General features: G+C 46.6%; 1 protein-coding gene and 1 long non-coding RNA gene across 10 annotated transcripts in view; one reads left to right on the top strand and one right to left on the bottom strand.

The window, feature by feature from the left end:
• The window catches only part of LOC134731505 (uncharacterized), a 40,406-nt gene extending 30,220 nt beyond the window's left edge, over positions 1–10,186 (top strand). Inside the window, exon 2 of the long non-coding RNA XR_010113814.1 lies at positions 9,329–10,186. This is a non-coding gene — a long non-coding RNA (uncharacterized lncRNA). The remainder of the gene's footprint in view (positions 1–9,328) is intronic.
• Positions 1–19,529, bottom strand: part of CCDC3 (coiled-coil domain containing 3) — a 202,887-nt gene that overhangs the window by 61,709 nt on the left and 121,649 nt on the right. The window contains exon 3 of one of the 9 annotated variants that reach the window (XM_055296623.2): positions 6,116–7,070. The exons of the other annotated variants lie outside the window; for them this stretch is intronic. Within the exon in view, the coding sequence (XP_055152598.1) occupies positions 6,852–7,070 (219 nt within the window). The 3' untranslated portion in view covers positions 6,116–6,851. Of the gene's footprint in view, positions 1–6,115; positions 7,071–19,529 lie in introns of those variants that run through there. 9 annotated transcript variants of the gene reach the window in all.

The following is a 19,529-nucleotide window of genomic DNA, read 5'->3' as shown; positions in this document are numbered from 1 at the left end:
CATGAATAATCATTTATTTTTAAAACGCTTAGAACAATCCTATTGTTCAGATGTGTCTGGCATTTAAATTCCTTGGTATACCCAGTGAAGTTGTGAATCACACAAAATTGTTTACTTCCATTTCCTTAAAGAAGATCCCTTTAAATAGCAAGCTCTCCTAAGGTAAATGAAACATCATGTAATTAACTTTTCAAGGACATATCTAAGTTGGGCAACCTGTAGTCTTTTGCTTAAGAAAACTCTACTACTCACTCTCCAATTAGGATTCCACTCCTGATCCTACTCCAACACTTTACAGTCTCATTCCTGTGTGAAAATACAGCCTTTTTACGCAAATTCAAGTCATTTCCAGGCCTGCCCACAGTTATTATGGGGCAAGGTGTTGGGATAGAAAAGAGGGAGGCAAATTCCAACTCAGACCCAGGCATCATCTAGTTTGTAACCAAACCCAGGTTCAATAACTTCATTTTTTTTTTCTTTGAGAGACAGGGTCTTGATCTGTCACCCAGGCTGGAGTACACTGGCAAGAACACAGCTCACTGCAGCCTCAACCTCCTGTGCTCAGGTGATCCTCCCACCTCAGCCTCCCAAGTGGTTGGTATTATAGGTGTGTGCCACCATACCCAGCTAATTTTTGTGTTTTTTGTTGTTTATTTATTTATTTATTTTTTTGAGACGGAGTCTCACTCTGTTACCCAGGCTGGAGTGCAGTGGTGCGATCTCAGCTCACTGCAACCTCAGCCTCCCAAGTAACTGGGATTACAAGCGTGTGCCACCCCCTTGGCTAATTTTTATATTTTTAGTAGAGATGGGTTTCACCATGTTGGCCAGGCTGGTCTCAAATGCCTGACCTCAAGTGACCTGCCTGCCTCAGCCTCCCAAAGTGCTGGGATTACAGACGTGAGCCACAGTGCCCAGTCCTAATGATTTTTTTTTTTAAGAGATAAGATCTCATTATGTTGCCCAGGCTGGTCTTGAACTCCTGGGCTCAGGTGATCCTCCCACCTCAGCCTCCCAAAATGCTGCGATTACAGGCATGAGCCACAGCGCCCGGCCACTTCATTCTTGTTTCAGTGACTTGTGACCACTGGGGTTGCAATCTTGCCAAACCACCAACCCTGCCCCAGCCCAAGAAGAAATGAAAAGTTTCTTATCCCATCATTCTATGTCTTTCAAAGTAGGCTGGACTATCCCTGAGGGAGCTAGGCCAATTACACTCTTCAGACCAATCTTCCTCTACCTAGCGTTCCTATGGAGCAGGAAAATGGTCAGGATGAAGGTCAGGGTCCTCTCGCCGTCATGGCTGCCGTGTCCATGTCAGCACACAGAGACCCAGCCACAGACCTAATGGCTGCTCCCTGCCCCCTTCTTCCTACCCATGGAACCTCGATTTTGTTCACCCTCCTCATGGTATTGTGCCAAGAGAGGCCTTCCCCATCTCCAGGGGATGAAGCTTAATGAGTCTAGACTATATGATAATTAGGGAAATTGCATTTCTTTTGCCTGGAGCTTCTGTTGGCTTGGTTTATCCCGGGCAGGTAATGTAATCTGGCCAAAAGAATCACAAAGACTCTTTCCTGGACTAAACTTTAGTCAAGCTCCTCTGAGCCCTCTTAGCTAGGTCTCAGCCTTAGCCTAGAACAGCTACAATTTTTAGCACAAAGGATGTCACCTACTCCCTCCACCCCCCACCACAAACTCACACACAAGAGACTTGAACACATTCTCCTAGCAGCCTCAGCTCGTGTCCCTGGAATGATCCAACCTCCCTTAAGTTCCAGTCTGAAAAAACTCAAGGCTGCCAACAGAATTTACCATTTGTTCTAGCCAACAACCCAATAGGCACCTGACCTCCCTTTTCACAGAGCATTTTTTGAAACAAAGCTAATTATAAATCCTTTCTCTGTCCCTTTGAGATGTATGTGTACCTTTTGCAATTCAGGAGTGTCTTTTTCAAAGACCTGAAAACTGTTCCTTTGAAATTAATCATCAGAAAGGACAAGGGCTCTGTCTCTGAGTCTCCACGGAAGGATGGGAGCCTAACTTCCGAAGGGTCAGTTAGCAGCCCAGATGGCATAACCACACTGACCAACCCCCCTGGCCACTTTGTGTAACTTTGTAAATTTCCACTTCCTAACTTACTCAGGCCCCTGCAGGTTCTCCCTCTTCCTCCTTTTAAGACACCCAGTCACCTCTACAGGGGTCAGGGCTGAGCTTAGCTCTATACCGAAGCCTCTCTCCTGCACTGCAGTAATACTGAACGAAATCTGTCTTTACCACCCGTAACTCATGTCTGATTTTGTTTTTCTGTAACAGAAACATAAAAGTCTGCTAAAGGTGGCTAGACTTTTTTCTGATTTAAAACAAAACGAAACAAAGAAAGCTGACGATATAGTTTGATCTGTGTTCCTGCCGAAATCTCATGTGGAACTGTAATCCCCAATTTTGGAGGTGAGACCGGATGGGAGGTGAATGGATCATGGGGGTGGATTTTTCACAAATGGTTTAGCACCATCCCCTTGGTGCCATCCTCATGATAGTGAGAGAGTTCTCTCGAGATCTGATTGTTTATAAGTGTGTGGCACCTCCCTCCTACCTCCCTCGTTGTTCTGGCCATATGATGAGCCTGCTCCCCTTCACCTTCCTCCATGATTGCAGGCCTCCTGAGACCTCCCCAGAAGCCAAGCAGGTGCCAGCACCATACTTCCTGAATAGTTTGTTGAACCATGAGCCAATTAAACCTCTTGTCTTTTTTGTTAATTTTTTGTGAGAAGGAACCTTGCTCTGTTGCCCAGGCTGGAGTGCAGTGGCGTGATCTTGGCCTCCTGGGTTCAAATGATTTTCCTGCCTCAGCCTCCCAAGTAGGTGGAACTACAGGCTCACACCACGTCTGGCTAATTTTTGTATTTTTAGTAGAGACGGGGTTTCACCATGTTGGCCAGGCTCGTCTCCAACTCCTGACCTCAGGTGATCCACCTGCCTCAGCCTCCCAAAGTGCTGGGATTACGGGCTTGAGCCACCATTCCTGGCCTAAACCTCTTTTCTTTATATATTACCCAGTCTCAGGTATTTCTTTATAGCAACGCAAGAATGACCTAATACAAAAGTAAACAAACAAAAAAAAACCAACAACCCAAGACCATGAAGAAGTTTAGGGAGAAACTTCCACTTGGGATAAAGCAGTTGTGTGAGGTGGCAATTTCTAGAACTGCAACCTCGCACCATGAGGGGACAAACCTAAAAGTCAAGCCAGCAGCTGCAGGTGCCAAAAAACAGACAACCTGAGCCACAAATGACCAATCCCAGACCCATGCCACCTGGGCTTCCTGTTACAGGAGATGATAAACTCTCTCCTGCTTAAGCTGCTTTGGGTACAATCTCAAAGCCAAACACATCGTCCCTGATTCACCCCATAGGGTCAAGAGCAGCCCAGACAATGTGGCAAACGGCAGTAGCACCTGAAGAGCAGGACTGGTCTTGACTCAAATGTAGGGGCAGAAACTCAGCTCAAAAATTCCACAGAGAAAAAGAGATCTATTTTTCTACATAGCTGACGGGAACAGGCTCAATTCCAGATTCTGCCAGAGTTGGAGGGCAGGGGAGACCATGAGGCCATTGAAGCCCCTCCTCTCCTCTCTGCTTACCCCAGCTGACATCAGCCTTATCCTCGGCAGGTTCATCCTGCACCCCTCCAGCCTGCCAACCCCCACGGGAACAGCACGCCTCTTTCCCTATAGTTCCAGCAAAGGTCTCACTGCCTGGCTTGGGCCCCACCAGTTCCTTGACCACTCACCATGGCCAGGGGACAGGAGCAGTTCTAATTGGCCAGTCCTAGATCCTAGGGATGTGATCAACCTAGTGGGAATGGGTAACCAAAGAAAAGTCAAGGTCTGTCATTGCCAAAAGCCAGAGGCTAACAAAAATAGCAGGTGTCGCCACATAGGGGAAATGAAGGATTAAATACTGGACCCACATCAGCAGATTCCTACCACTGCCCCAGTCCACTGCAGACCAGCGATGGCCTCCACTCCCAACTCACCCATCTTCATCATTTCACAAGCTACAATTTTTTTTTTGAGATGGCGCCTCACTCTGTCCCCCAGGCTGGAGTGTAGTGATGCAATCTCAGCTCACTGCAACCTCTGCCTCCTGGGTTCAAGTGATTCTCCTGCCTCAGCCTCCTGAGTAGCTGGGATTATAGGCGCCCGCCAGCATGCCCAGCTAATTTTTGTATTTTTAGTAGAGATGGGATTTCAACATGTTGACCAGGCTGGTCTCGAACTGATCCGCCTGCCTCAGCCTCCCAAAGTGCTGGGATTACGGGCATGAGGTACCGCACCCAACCTACAAGCTAAAAAGTTTAGAAATATACTTCATGATTCCTCAGCACAGTGCCTGGCTAATAGATACCCAACAATTACTAATTACCCAAATATTCCTCTATTTGTGTAGTCAGGGGTCAGGGTGAGCTAAGGAGCAATGTGGGAAACCATAGTTACAGACACAGCATCTCCTCTGCCAGGACTGTCAGAGCTGGAAGGGGCCTTACAAACCATTCCCTCCAAACTCCTTGGTTTATAGCCAAATAATCAGAGGCCCAGAGAGAGTAAGCAGTGTGGCCTGGATCTCACGGCTGGTCAAAGCCAGAGCCTCTTCCAAGCCCACCACTTACCATTGCATCCCATGGCACCTAAAACACTCACAAGTGAGGCCCACGGAAAATAACAATTTTTCTATCCTTTTTAAAGGGTTTCCTGGCCAGGCACAGTGGCTCACACCTGTAATCCCAGCACCTTGGGAGGCTGAAGCAAGCGGATAATTTGAGGTCAAGAATTCAAGACCGGCCTAGCCAACATGGCAAAACCCCGTCTCTACTAAAAATACAAACATTAGCCAGGCGTGGTGGCACATGCCTGTAATCCCAGCTACTTGGGAGGCTGAGGCAGGAGAATCACTTGAACCTGAGAATCACTGCAGAGGTTGCAGTGAGCCAAGGTTGCAGCCTGGGCCACAGAGCAAGACTCCATTTCACAACAACAAAAAAAAGGTTTTCTCAGCATAACTGTACTGTCCTTGAAAGCAAAAGCAACGAAAAGCATAGACAGACTTTTGAGTATCCTTTGGGTTTTTATCCTGCAGCTTTACAGAACTCTGGAGTCATTATTTCATTCTTTGAGTGTGTCGTCTGTGTGCGTTTGGAAGAGATGGGGAGAGAAGCCAGGACAGAGAAAGATGGAGGCGAGAGAGAGACGGTCTGAGTCCTGGTGCCCCTGAGGATGGAAATTCCCCAACCCTGGGTTCAAGGCTTATCTGCCTGTTGGCCACAGAAAGCAGCTGCCAGGCAGGGAGATTTATAAGGTGACATTCCAGCCCTGAGCAGTGTTGGGTAAACAGACCGAAGCCCACGATGCTGGACGTGCCTCCAGTACTTTTGTACTAGGCTCCAGAAGCTTTCCCACCACAGTGACAAATTACGCAGAAACAAAACACGAGGTGGGGCAGGCTGCAGTCGGGAGAGGCGAGAAATTCGGACGATGGCCAGAGAGCGCAAGGCTGCGGGACCCTCCCTTAGAGCCAAAGGTTGGGACAAGTCAACACAGATAAAGCATCGCTCGGCTGCCTGAGCTCCGCCTGCCAGGTCACGTGCTGGGGCTTCTGCCCTGACACCCAGAATGGGCATTATCCCGACCCAGCCAAGCAGGGTAACACGCGGGGAAGCGTCCCATAGAATATAAAGCATTCTGCACAAACGTAGGGATGTTGTGGTGACCCTCAGGCTTTCTTCCTCTCTGCAGTCTGGGTCGGTATTCCTAGAATAGGGTCTCTAAGTGGGAGATAAAGTGGGCAAGAGGTATAAGAGTAGTGCGAACAACAGGGAAGAGGCCAAGACATGCGCCTTTCCTTTCGCAACCTGGATGGCCTCCGAGGTGTCGTCAGGGAGCACCACCTTCTGGAAACATGTCTGTGTGGTGCTGCGTGAGCACCGGCTGGGAATTCCACAGACCTAAGTTCCGGCCCAGATTCTGCCCAGTCAGTGGCTTGAGCAAATGGCTTCAGCCCACCAAGTCTGTCTCCTCATCTGTGAGATGAGAATCAGAACAGTATGCACATCACAGGGTTATTGTGAAAATCTAGCATCCCGAGAGCCTGCCGAGTGGCCGCTACCTACTAAATCCACTCTTGCCAAGAATATGTCAGGAAAGAAAAAGGCAGGTGGGTCAACTCATTGCTGAAGACCAACATCTCCTTTAAAGCCAAATAATAATGGGATCCAAATAACATTCGGGGTGGAGGGAAAAAATCTTCCATTGATCTTAAGTTGTCCTACCCACAGTCTATGTCTCAAATCTATTTATAGACACGATCATTGTCTATAAATGGATTTTGCAAAGGATTTTGGTATAAACAATTTTCCCCGGAGGCTCTGGGACCACGGCATGAAGCAACCTAGCTCTCTGTGGAATTGTTTTCTCTTGAGCTTGAAGCAACTCAGGACAGCTGGTGCAGTCCGTTAAATTGACTTTCAAAGGACGGCTTTGCATGAGGAAGTTAATGGAGCTTAAGTGCATTTCATGGTGGAAACAGAGGGTCTCCCACCCCTAAGCAATTAGATGAAATCAGCACAATTTCCATTTCAGCCCTTTCCTTGGTTCGTGCTGATCAACCCCTCATGAAGCTTCCAAGTAGCTACCTGCAGGCTAAACTTAAAATATTCCATAAATATGGAGAAAAATCCCCTCTGACCCATTTTTGAGGGGTATGCACAGGAGGAAATGTAAACTTCTGATAAGGAATAAAGGATTACTTGGACCCATATATGCTAAGTGCCAAGCCAGACAGACAGGTAAACATCACATTTGATGAGATTGATTGTAAATAATGGAACGTTGCTCTCTGAGAAGACAAAGTAAATTTGATAAAAGCCCAAGAAGAATGAAAACAGAAACTACTATCTTCATGCTGTGTAAGAGCTCCCAAATTTCTCCAGGCTTCTTCGGCTTCTCTGCAGTGGAAGGATTGGATATGACAAATTCTCCCGTCACATAGACACCCTCCCTGAAAGTAATTTGCTTTGCATTCAAGAAAAATACGTAACGATCAGTAAGCCCCCAAATCTCAAGGTTGCAAGAATAAAACTTGATGCATTAATGAAGTGTTATAATAAAATGGGCTTTCGGCCGGGCACAGTGGCTCACGCCTGTAATCCTAGCACTTTGAGAGGCCGAGGCAGGCGGATCACGAGGTCAAGAGATCGAGACCATCCTGGCCACCATGGTGAAACCCTGTCTCTACTAAATATACAAAAAGTAGCCAGGTGTGGTGGTGGGTGCCTGTAGTCCCAGCTACTCAGGAGGCTGAGGCAGGAGAATCACTTGAACCCGGGAGCTGGAGGTTGCAGTAAGCCAAGATCGCACCACTGCACTCCAGCCTGGTGACAGAGCGAGACTCTGTCTCAAAAAACAAAAATTAAAAAAAAAAAAAAAAATGGGCTGTTACATTTCGAACTGCTTACAACTGTCACTGTTACATTTAAAATGACACATCAAGGGGTCAGAAGGAAAAGCTAAGTCCTAAATGGTATAAAATGACATCAAATATTACAGGGATTTTTAAGTGTGAAAAACACTCAAAAATCATTCAGAATACACAAGAGTAAAGTTTTTCCCAAGTAATGCATCAAACATAGACCAGGAAGGTTATTTTTATTTATAGCTAAAAGCTTAAGAAGCCAATTTTCTTCTTTTCCTTCTTTTTGGCTAGGGTTGATAGAGCTTTTATATGGTTTCTTCCAAGCTTTATGTGTGTGTTTTCATAAAAAGATTTAAACTTACATACTTATATACACTATTTTCCACCTCCATTCTTCCCTCATCAAAAGTAATGGGATCTATGGTTTTTATTTGGTTAAGAGACCTCGGCTGTTTTAAAAATATGTCTGCAATTAAACACCACTTTCAACTAGTGAAAGAAAATAGCTGTGGGAAAGAGGAGGCAATTGAGACTGGGTTTCATTAACACATTAGACAATCGTATTTTTTCTTTATTTAGAAGGCTGCTTTACCTCCTCTCAAAATACAGACTATGACCAAACATAGGCCAACTGCTCACTCCATCTCCTCTTTGCTTCTGAGATCTCTTACCTTGTTGACCTTTAGAATCCATCTCTTTATCTCTAGTTAAACAGCGCCATTCATAATGATCCTTTTCATTGGTATGGCATTGAGACTTATCAAATCCACATGCTAATTCCAATAACAGCAGCAAATACATACACAGCACTTCCCATGTCTTAAGCACTTTCTGAAGAGTTTCATATATACTAACTCATCAAATCATATGTTCTATCATCTATTCCTCATAATGATCCTATAAGGGTTATTATGTAGGGTGCCTAAATTCTGCCTTCCTTCCTATTGAACTCCAGTTTTGTTTTCTAGGTTGTTTTTTTGTTTTGTTTTGTTTTGTTTTTTTTAAGACAGTGCCTCACTCTGTAACCCAGGCTGGAGTGCAGTGGCATGATCTTGGCTCACTGCAACCTCCACCTCCCAGATTCAAGTGATCCTCTGCCTCAGCCTCCCACCTAACTGGGAATACAGGCATGCACCACCCATTCCCAGTGAAATTTTTTGTATTTTTAGTAGAGATGGGGTTTCACCATGTTGTCCTGGCTGGTCTCGAACTCCTGACCTGAAAGTGATCCACCCAGCTCAGCCTCCCAAAGTGCTGGGATTACAGGCATGAGCCACCAAGCCTGGCCTGAACTCCAGTTTTCTTAAAGCTGCACTGTCTTTCACGTGGCCGTTACTTCAGGGCGGGATGTCCCAGGAGGCAAGTCATTATTGGTCTAAGCTAATTAAGCAGGCCTACAAGGTACAAGTCAGTGATAAACTCTGGCCAATGACATTGAGAAAAAGCTTGCTGGTTGTGGACAGGGAGAAGCTGCTCATGAGAATCACATTTTCCAGCCAGGCGTGGTGGCTCACACCTCTAACTGCAACACTTTGAGAGGGCGAGGCAAGCAGATCACTTGAGGTCAGGAGTTCGAGACCAGCCTAACCAACATGGAGAAACCCCAGTTCTACTAAAAATACAAAATTAGCCAGGCATGGTGGTGCATGCTTGCAATCCCAGCTACTCAGGAGGCTGAGGCAGGAGAATTGCTCAAACTCGGGAGGCGGAGGTTGTGGTGAGCTGAGATCGCACCACTGCACTCCAGCCTGGACAACAAGAGCAAAACTCCATCTTAAAACAACAACAAAAAAAGAAAATGACATTTTCTGTTCTTTGTAAAAGCCACACCAAAATAAATAATCTCTCCCTCTTTCAGATCTTGTTGGGTCTGTAGTTAATGCCTGGAACTGCTGCAGCCTTTTTGCAACCATGAAGGAATCTAGCCTGAGAACAATAGTACCACAAAGAGAGAATGCCGAGTCAAGAGAATCACCAAGAGGCGACCCAGATCCCTGATTATCCCGTGCCTGGAGCTACCACCACCTTTGCTTTCTTGCCTCATGTGATAATACATTTCTCCTCACTGTTTGAAATTCATTGAGTCCAGTTTTCTCTTACCTGTAGCCAAAGGCATCCTTAATAATATAATTGACTCCACTTTGCAGATGAAGAAAGACACAAAGAGGGCAAGTGACACCTACAGTCACACCACTGATAAATGTATTAAGAACATGCAGGCATTAGGGACTAAAGTTTATACATAATTTAAAGTAGTGTGTAGGAGTTTAGGACAGGCCACCCCAAAATACGCTGCTTTGGCATATAGACTACTTTGAGCTGGAGGAACTTGAAAAACAGTACATGCAGAGAGTGGCTTTCTCTGAATTCCCTTTATCTGCCTAAAGACAAAACCTCCAAAAGGAGCTCAGTTGTCATCAGTACCCCCACCCCCAGGAGTTTCATCAACCAGGGAAAATTAACTCTTATCACGGGAGAGGAGACTGGAGGTGACATCACACCCAAGGTTTGTCACAAGCTATCACTTATTCTGAGGGTCTATTCATCTTTCCCCAAAATCATTTTCTCTCCCCTAAATTGCCTACATCCCCCCTCCCTGCTTTCCCCCAAAAGGGGGTACATAACCTTCTAAATCTCACTGTTTTAAGGGGTATTACTTTTTTTCCTATGATGTCCCTGTGCACTTAATAAATTTTTGTACCTTTTATCCTGTTAATCTGCCTGTTGTCAGTTTATTTCATAGACCCAGTTACTAAACCTTGGAAATTAGAGGGAAAGTCTTCTCCCTCCTCCCTCCCAAAGGACTTCCAAACACATTTTATAAATTGTATGTACATATACTGTCATAGTCACATATATACACCACAACTAAAATTATGGTTCAGTTCACTAACTAGAGTTCAATATAAATTTATGATTCCTACTCCTGATGATTGTTAGATTTTTGAGTGTATGTAAGAGAGATGTCACAGTGTCACAAGACACATAGAAAGGCAGATACATCTTTTTTTCTTAAACACTAATTTTTTGCTGTAACAGTACATCTTTAAAAACCAAGTGATTAGCCAAGACAAAGTATAAACAATTTGTTATTAGTTGTTAATGCTTCTTTTCTCATGTAATCATGAGTCTTTAACTTCTGGATGGCAGCAGTTTGGAATTTTCTATCTATAAGGAGACATCATGCAAGACAGAATGCTAAGTTGGCTCAGCCCTAAAGAGAAGGCTTCATGACATATACACGTTGTAAATGGCACATGGAGAAGGTATCTGCACCAAAGTATGCAGAGAATAGGATTCAAGAACACAGTTCACATTGGATGATAAATCATTGAGTCTTATGAAAGGGAATAAGGAGTTCATTTCTGATGACCACAAATCATTAAGTTTCTCCAGCACAGAGTGAATCCTCCATTCCAGGCATTTTCTTAGGTCCCCTTTGCAAGCCTTTCACGAGATGTTCCCAAGGCTGGGCTTCACTCTATCACCGTCTGCGGACAGTAAGCCCCTGGCAGTAGCGTAAATAGGCTGTACTGAAGTCAAAGCCCACAGACTCAGTTTCTAGTTTCTCAACCTTACTCAATTGCCAGACTTACTCATATTACCGTATGAGTAAGGCTGAGAAACTACAAACTGAGGGGCTGTGGGCTTTGAATTCAGCAGAGCCTATTTACACTACTATCTATAGGAGGAATCTCCTTTCCCCAGCCTGCTAGTTTCTGTGTAATGAGTCTTGCATTACAAGCATGCTGCTGGCTTCTCCCCAGACCCTCACACCCCCCTGAGAACAGGCAGGGACTTTGATTGCTGTACTTGCAAACAGGAACAAAGCATGCCTAGGTCTCCCCTTTTCCTCTTGGGAGACAGCTGGCCACAGGGAGTGCCCAGTCCAGTCTGTTTCTTATCGAAGCAGAAAATTTTAGAGCATCAGACCCCCCAGACATGGGCTATGGTTTTCCAAAGCGACCTGTGCCTCCTAAGTCCATCTAACCCTGAGGTTGGGAATCATCCCTCTTGCCTACAGATACGAGCCACAATGTATCATCTTCATCAGTTAAGAATGGAAATCTTTGACTCAGTTAAGTCAGAAAGTGGGTGAGGAAACCAATATTTATTGGGCACCTTCAAATTCTAACGTGTTCTAAAATGAAGAGGTTTAACCACACCTTACTTTGTATAGCACTTGACAACGTTCAAAACAGTTTCCCATATCTTATCTCTTTGGGTCTCCTCAACAAACCTGGGAGAAAGGCAGGGTGTGGAAATGGAAACCCAGCTATTTTAAAGGAACTGTCCAGGGTAACAGCCTGTATCATCTTCCAGATCTCTTTTGCTGGAGTCCCTTCATCTTCTGGGCTTCCTCCAGCTTTCTAAGGAGTTGAACAAGCTGAGCGATTTACCCAGGGTGAGGCAACTGTGAAACCATGCCCCTCTCCACCTTCTCCCACAAATCAGTTTTGACTTTTTAAAGGCTGCTTCCATATGCAATGTATTGACTTTTGTGCCATTCAATAAACAGCATAGGTCTTCCTAAAGTGAAATGAGTCCAGAACAGCTCTAAGAGGTGACTTCTCCACTGAATGAACAGACATCAGCGTAAGGTAATGAGGAAACAAATAATATATCATATTCTTTTGGTGGTGTTATAATCTCCCAGTAACTAACCACAAAGAAATTAAGATATGTGAACTAAGAATTCAAAATAATTATTTTATGTTCAATGAACCTCAAAAAATCAGAGAAATATCCCAATGAGTCAGGAAAATAATAATCAAAATTAGAAATTTAACAGATATTAAAATTATTTTTAAAAAATCAAATTCTGGAGCTGAAAAATACAATTAATAAAAAGTTCAATAGAAAATATCAACAGCAAAATTGATCAAGGAGAAAAAAGAATCTGTGAACTCCAAGACAGGTTATTTGAAAATATGCAGCCAGCAAAGAAAGGAAAAAAGTGAAAAGGGATGAAGAAAGCTTCAGGATTTATGGGACAACATCAAAAGAACAAAAATATTTGAGTTACAAGAATTAAGGAAAAAGAAGATAGGGGCAAAGGGGTAGGCAAGCTTAAACAATAGCAGAAAACATGCCAATTCTAGGGAAAGACACAAATATCCAGGTAAAAGAAAGTCAAAGTTCTCCAATCAGATTCAATCCAAACAAGATTATCCCAAGACATATTATAATCACACTGTCAAGTATAAAGACAGGCCGGGGCCGGGCACAGTGGCTCAGGCTTGTAATCCCAGCACTTTGGGAGGCTGAGGTGGGTGGATCACAAGGTCAGGAGATCGAGACCATGGTGAAACCCCATCTCTACTAAAAATACGAAAAATTAGCCGGGCGTGGTGGTGGGCGCCTGTAGTCCCAGCTACTCGGAGAGGCTGAGGCAGGAGAATGGCGTGAACCCAAGAGGCGGAGCTTGCAGTGAGCCAAGATCATGCCACTGCACTCCAGCCTGGGTGACAGAGCGAGACTCTGTCTCCAAAAAAAAAAAAAAAAAAAAAAAAAAGACAGGCCGGGCATGGTGGCTCATGCCTATAATTCCAGCGCTTTGAGAGGCCGAGGCAGGTGGATCACAAGATCAGGAGTTCGAGACCAGCCTGACCAACACGGTGAAACCCCGTCTCTACTAAAAATACAAAACTTAGCCAGGCGTGGTGGCATGTGCCTGTAATCCCAGCTGCTCGGGAGGCTGAGGCAGGAGAATCGTTTGAACCTGGGAGGCAGAGTTTGCAGGGAGCCAAGATCACACCACTGTACTCCAGCCTGGGCGAAAGAGTGAGACTTCGTCTCAAAAAAACACACACACACACACACACACACACACACACAGAGTATCCTAAAAGCAACAAGAGAAAACAGGAAAACAATATATAAAGAAGTTCCAATAAGGCTAGTGGCAGATTTCTCAGTAGAAACCGAAGCCGTGAAAGAGTGGGATGATATATTCAAAGTATTGCAGGAAAAAACTTGTCAACCAAGAACACTGTACCTAGCAAGGCTGTACTTCAGAAATGGAGAGACTTTTCCCAATAAACAAAAGCTTAGTAAGTTCATCACCAACAGACCTGTCTTACAAGAAAGGTTAAAGAGAGTCCTTCAAGCTGAAAGAAGATGCTAATGGGTAACAGGAAAATATATGAAAGTATAAAACTCATTTGTAAAAGTAAGTAGTCAAATTCAGAACAGTCTAATATTATAATGGTGGTATGTAAGTAACATTTATCTTTAGTATGAAGGTTAAAAGACAAAACTATTTAAAATAATAGCTATAATTTTTTCTCCTTCCTTCCTTCCTTCCTTCCTTCCTTCCCTTCTTCTTCTTCTTCTTTTCTTTCTTTCTTTCTTTCTTTCTTTCTTTCTTTCTTTCTTTCTTTCTTTCTTTCTCTCTCTCTCTCTCTCTCTCTCTCTCTCTCTCTCTCTCTCTCTCTCTCTCTCTCTCTCTCTCTCTCTCTCTCTCTCTCTCTCTCTCTCTCTCTCTCTCTCTCTCTCTTTCTTTCTTTCTTTCTTTCTTTCTTTCTCTTTCCCTCTCTGGCCCAGGCTACAATCTACTCGGCTTGCTGCTGCCCGCGCCGCAAACTGCCTGGGTCTGCCGGCGCGCGCCACCGCTGCCTGCCTTTTCTCCTTTGGATGCACGCACGCATTCGCCATCTTGGCCACGCTGGTCGCCAGCTCCTGACGCCGAGTGCTCTGCCCGCCTTAGCCTCCCGAGGTACTGCGACTACAGACGGAGTCTCGCTCACCCAGTGCTCGGTGTTGCCCGGGCTGGAGGGCGGTGGCGTGGTCTGGCCTCGCGGCAGCCTCTACCCCCCAGCCGCCTGCCTTGGCCTGCCAGGGTGCTGGGATTGCAGCCCCTGCCCGGCCGCCACCCCATCTGGAAGGTGGGGAGCGCCTCTGCCCGGCCGCCCCATCTGGGAAGTGAGGAGCGCCTCTGCCCGGCCACCCACCGTCTGGGAAGTGAGGAGCGCCTCTGCCCGGCCACCCTGTCTGGGAAGTGAGGAGCGCCTCTGCCCGGCCGCCCCATCTGGGAAGTGAGGAGCGCCTCTGTCCGGCCACCCATCGTCTGGGAAGTGAGGAGCGCCTCTGCCCAGCCGCCCCGTCTGGGAAGTGAGGAGCGCCTCTGCCTGGCCACCCACCGTCTGGGAAGTGAGGAGCGCCTCTGCCCGGCCGCCCCGTCTGGGAAGTGAGGAGCGCCTCTGCCCGGCCACCCACGGTCTGGGAAGTGAGGAGCGCCTCTGCCCGGCCACCCTGTCTGGGAAGTGAGGAGCGCCTCTGCCCGGCCGCCCCATCTGGGAAGTGAGGAGCGCCTCTGCCCGGCCACCCACCGTCTGGGAAGTGAGGAGCGCCTCTGCCCGGCCACCCTGTCTGGGAAGTGAGGAGCGCCTCTGCCCGGCCGCCCCATCTGGGAAGTGAGGAGCGCCTCTGTCCGGCCACCCATCGTCTGGGAAGTGAGGAGCGCCTCTGCCCGGCCTCCCATCGTCTGGGAGGTGAGGAGCGCCTCTGCCCGGCCGCCCCGTCCGGGAAGAAGTGAGGAGCGCCTCTGCCCGGCCGCCCCCGTCCGGGAAGAAGTGAGGAGCGCCTCTACCCGGCCGCCCCGTCTGGGAAGTGAGGAGCGCCTCTGCCCGGCCGCCCCGTCCGGGAAGAAATGAGGAGCGCCTCTGCCCGGGCGCCCCATCCGGGAAGAAGTGAGGAGCGCCTCTGCCCGGCCGCTCCATCTGGGAAGAAGTGAGGAGCGCCTCTGCCCGGCCACCCATCGTCTGGGAAGTGAGGAGCGCCTCTGCCCGGCCACCCACCGTCTGGGAAGTGAGGAGCCCCTCTGCCCGGCCGCCCCGTCTGGGAAGTGAGGAGCGCCTCTGCCCGGCTGCCCCGTCTGGGAAGTGAGGAGTGCCTCTGCCCGGCCGCCCCGTCTGGGAAGTGAGCAGCGCCTCTGCCCGGCCACCCCGTCCGGGAAGAAGTGAGGAGCGCCTCTGCCCGGCCGCCCCGTCCGGGAAGAAGTGAGGAGCGCCTCTGCCCGGCCGCCCCGTCCGGGAAGAAGTGAGGAGCGCCTCTGCCCGGGCGCCCCGTCCGGGAAGAAGTGAGGAGCGCCTCTGCCCGGCCACCCCGTCCGGGAAGAACTGAGGAGCGCCTCTGCCCGGGCGCCCCGTCCGGGAAGAAGTGAGGAGCGCCTCTGCCCGGGCGCCCCGTCCGGGAAGAAGTGAGGAGCGCCTCTGCCCGGCCGCCCCGTCCGGGAAGAAGTGAGGAGCGCCTCTGCCCGGCCGCCCCGTCCGGGAAGAACTGAGGAGCGCCTCTGCCTGGGCGCCCCATCCGGGAAGAAGTGAGGAGTGCCTCTGCCCGGCCGCCCCATCCGGGAAGAAGTGAGGAGCGCCTCTGCCCGGCCACCCATCATCTGGGAAGTGAGGAGCGCCTCTGCCCGGCCACCCACCGTCTGGGAAGTGAGGAGCGCCTCTGCCCGGTCACCCACCATCTGGGAAGTGAGGAGCGCCTCTGCCCGGCCACTCACCATCTGGGAAGTGAGGAGCGCCTCTGCCCGGCCACCCACCGTCTGGGAAGTGAGGAGCGCCTCTGCCCGGCCACCACCGTCTGGGAAGTGAGGAGCGCCTCTGCCCGGCCACCTATCGTCTGGGAAGTGGGGAGCACCTCTGCCCGACCACCCATCGTCTGGGAAGTGAGGAGCGCCTCTGCCCGGCCACCTATCGTCTGGGAAGAAGTGAGGAGCGTCTCTGCCTGGCCGCCCCGTCTGGGAAGTGAGGAGCCCCTCTGCCCGGCTGCCCCGTGTCTGGGTAGAAGTGAGGAGCTCCTCTGCCTGGCCGCTCCGTCAGGGAGGTCTACCATGGAGGCCAGAAGCAATGTGGGGGCTGGACGTGGTGGCTCACGCCTGTGGTCCCGGCACTCTGGGGGGCGAGGCGGGTTGATCACTTCGGGCTAGGAGTTCGAGACCAGTCTGGCCAACTTGGCGAAACATGAAGAATACAACAGACAAACCAACCAACCAACTCAATGACAACAAAACAGGTCTACCCTGGAGTCATACTCTAATTTTTTCTATTTTCCTCCCTTTCTGATCCTTTATCCCACTTTCTTTTTCTTCCTCTTCCTTCTCCCTCTTCTTTGTCAAATAGAGGATTGAGTTATTATCACTGATCCATATAAAGTCCCTCTCTCATTTATTTTAACTCCCACCCCCATTTCTATTCCCCGACTTCCCATGTGCAACCTTCCTAATATGTTTGATACGCATCTTTTTGTTTGTATGTATTTTTAGAAAATGTTTATTGTTTTTGTATGCAAAAAAAAATTAATAAAAAAAAATACAAAAAAAAAAAAAATAAATAAAAATAAAATAAAATAATAGCTATAATTTTTTAAGGGATATACAAGATGTAAACTGTGACATCAAAAACACAAAATGGGGAGGTGGATTAAAAGTGTGGAGTATTATCATGCAATCAAGGTTAAGTTATTTACAGCTTAAAATAAATAGCCCATTACAATATCTTTTATGTAAGCCTCAAGGTAATCACAAAGCAAAAATCTATGGTAGATACACAAAAGATAGAAAGTAAGGAATCAAAGCAAACCATGAGAAAATCATCTAATCATAAAGAAGACAGCAAGAAAGGAAGAAAGGAACAAAGGAACAAGCAAAAAACAATTGACAAAATGGCAATAGTACATCCTTACCTATCAATAATTACCTTGAGTGTAAACAGATTAAAATCTCCTATAAAAGACAAACTATACACCTGATAAGAATAATCAAAACATATAGGGAACCGAAACTACTCAACAGCATGAAAACAAGTCAATTAAAAAATGGGCAATGGACCCAAATAGACATTTCTCTAAAGACGACATACAAACGGCCCAAAGGTAAATGAGAAACGCTCAACATCACGAATCATCAGGGAAAAGGAGATTAAAACCTGTCACCTCACACCTGTTAGAATGGCCATGATAAAAAAGACAAGCAACAAATGATGATGAGGATGTGGAGAAACGAGAACCTTTGCACACAGTTGGTGGGAATGTAAATTAGTGCAGCCACTATAGAAAACAGTATGGAGTTTCCTCAAAAAATTAAAAATAGATTGGAAGTTATGTTCAATTATCGTAAATATAAAACAACACACACCCACAAATTAAAAATAGAATTACCCAAGGTAATTTAGTACATAAGATTTAGAAGCTTATGTACCCAGTAGTAAACCGACTACTGGGTATATATCCAAAAGATATGATAACAGTATGTCAAAGAAGCCAACCCAAGTGTTTATTGACAGATGAATGGATAAAGAAAATGTTTTTATATATAATATATATGATAGGATATTATTCATTCTTAAAAAAAAAAAGAGGAAATCCTGTCATTTGTGACAACATGGGTGAACCTGGAGGAAATTATGTTAAGTGAACTAAACCAGTCACAGAAAAGCAAAATACTATGTGATCTCAGTTACACGTGGAGTGTAAAAAAGTCAAACTCATAGAAACAGACAATAAGACAGAAAAATAAAATAAAATACTTCAAAGGGACTCAATGTATGCCTATTTAATGAAGCCATTTTAATTTAAAACAGGATAGCCTGCAATGCCTTATCTCAAGTTAAATTAGCTTCTTGATGTATTTTGGTAGTGTTTTTTCTAACGTATGGGTTTTTAGGGTTTTTTCATCAATGGTGGTCTCCAAGATGGTAATTTAAAAGTTACAGGAAGGGGTGAGTCACAGCTTTTCCTGACAAAGACTGAAGGGTGAGGGGATAGGGGAGGTGTTGGTCACAGACACAGAATTTCAGTTACACTGGAGGAATGAGTTTACGACATCTACTGCATATCATGGCAACTATAGTTAATAACACTATTATGGTGGTTCAATATACAATAGTTCAACTTTACAATGGGTTCACTGGGGTATTAAATGCATTTTCAACTTACGGTGGGTTTACTGGTGTATGACCCCATCGTAAGTTGAGGTAAATCTGTAGTATATATTTGAAAATTGCTAAAAGAGTAGATCTTAAGGTTCTCACCCCAAAAAAATAAGTTTGTGAGGTAGGATACATGTTAATTAGCTTGATGTAGCCATTCTACAACGTATACATATATTTAAAATCATACTGTACACAATAAACATATACAATTTTTACTTAATAAATTAAAAGTCAGTCTGGGCAGGGTACGGTGGCTCACGCCTGTAATCCCAGCACTTTGGGAGGCCAAGGTGGGGGGATCACCTGAGGCCGAGAGTTTGAGACTAACCTGGCCAACATGGTGAAACCCCGTCTTTACCAAAAATACAAAAATTAGCTGGGCATGGTGGCACACGCCTGAAATCCCAGCTACTCAGGAGGTTGAGTGAGGCAGGACAATCACTTGAACCTGGGAGGTGGAGGTTGCAGTGAGCTGAGATTGCATCACTGCATTCTAGCCTGGGCGACAGAGCAAGACTGTCTCAAAAAAAAAAAAATTGTCAGTCTGCAAACTAATAACTAAGCAACTATAAAGCACTTCGCAAACTTTGGCCTATCATTAAACCCTTCTACTTCCCAGCGTTCATTTTAAATCTGGAATCTATCTACTTACTGATGTAATGTCAAGGCTTAAATATAAAGGTCTACGGAGTTACAGAATTTTGAAGGGAAGAAAAGCCTTATACTGTTAATGTGAATCAGATCCCAAGCTGTCCACTGTCCCCTGTCCACAGAGTGCTGCCTCCCTCCCTGTTCCCAGGGACTCATGTGCTGTTATTTATACCATGGAGCATAACCCTAAGTAGCTGGAGTGAGCAGGAAAGGGGCCATCGTGGGCAGCTGAACCAATGCCTGGGCAGAATATGCATGTGGCTTCTATCCTTTCTGAAAGGAATGAGGACATTTGCTTGCCTTAGCAGGTCCTGCCGATTGGCCATAAGTTGGTCTTTGAGAACCTTAGATCTCTCACTCAGAGCATAGCTTCTCACTGCAGCCTACTGCAGATGGAGATGCAGAAAAGGAGGAACCCACACTCAAGGTCCTAAATGGCCTCCTTGCCAGATCCAGTGTCCTCCTGGCATCCTG

This window comes from Symphalangus syndactylus, chromosome 10, assembly GCF_028878055.3.
Source record: "Symphalangus syndactylus isolate Jambi chromosome 10, NHGRI_mSymSyn1-v2.1_pri, whole genome shotgun sequence".
In the NCBI taxonomy this organism is placed as follows: Eukaryota; Metazoa; Chordata; class Mammalia; order Primates; family Hylobatidae; genus Symphalangus; species Symphalangus syndactylus.
Note: the sequence above shows the minus strand (reverse complement) of the source record. Positions and strands in the feature narration are given on the sequence as shown.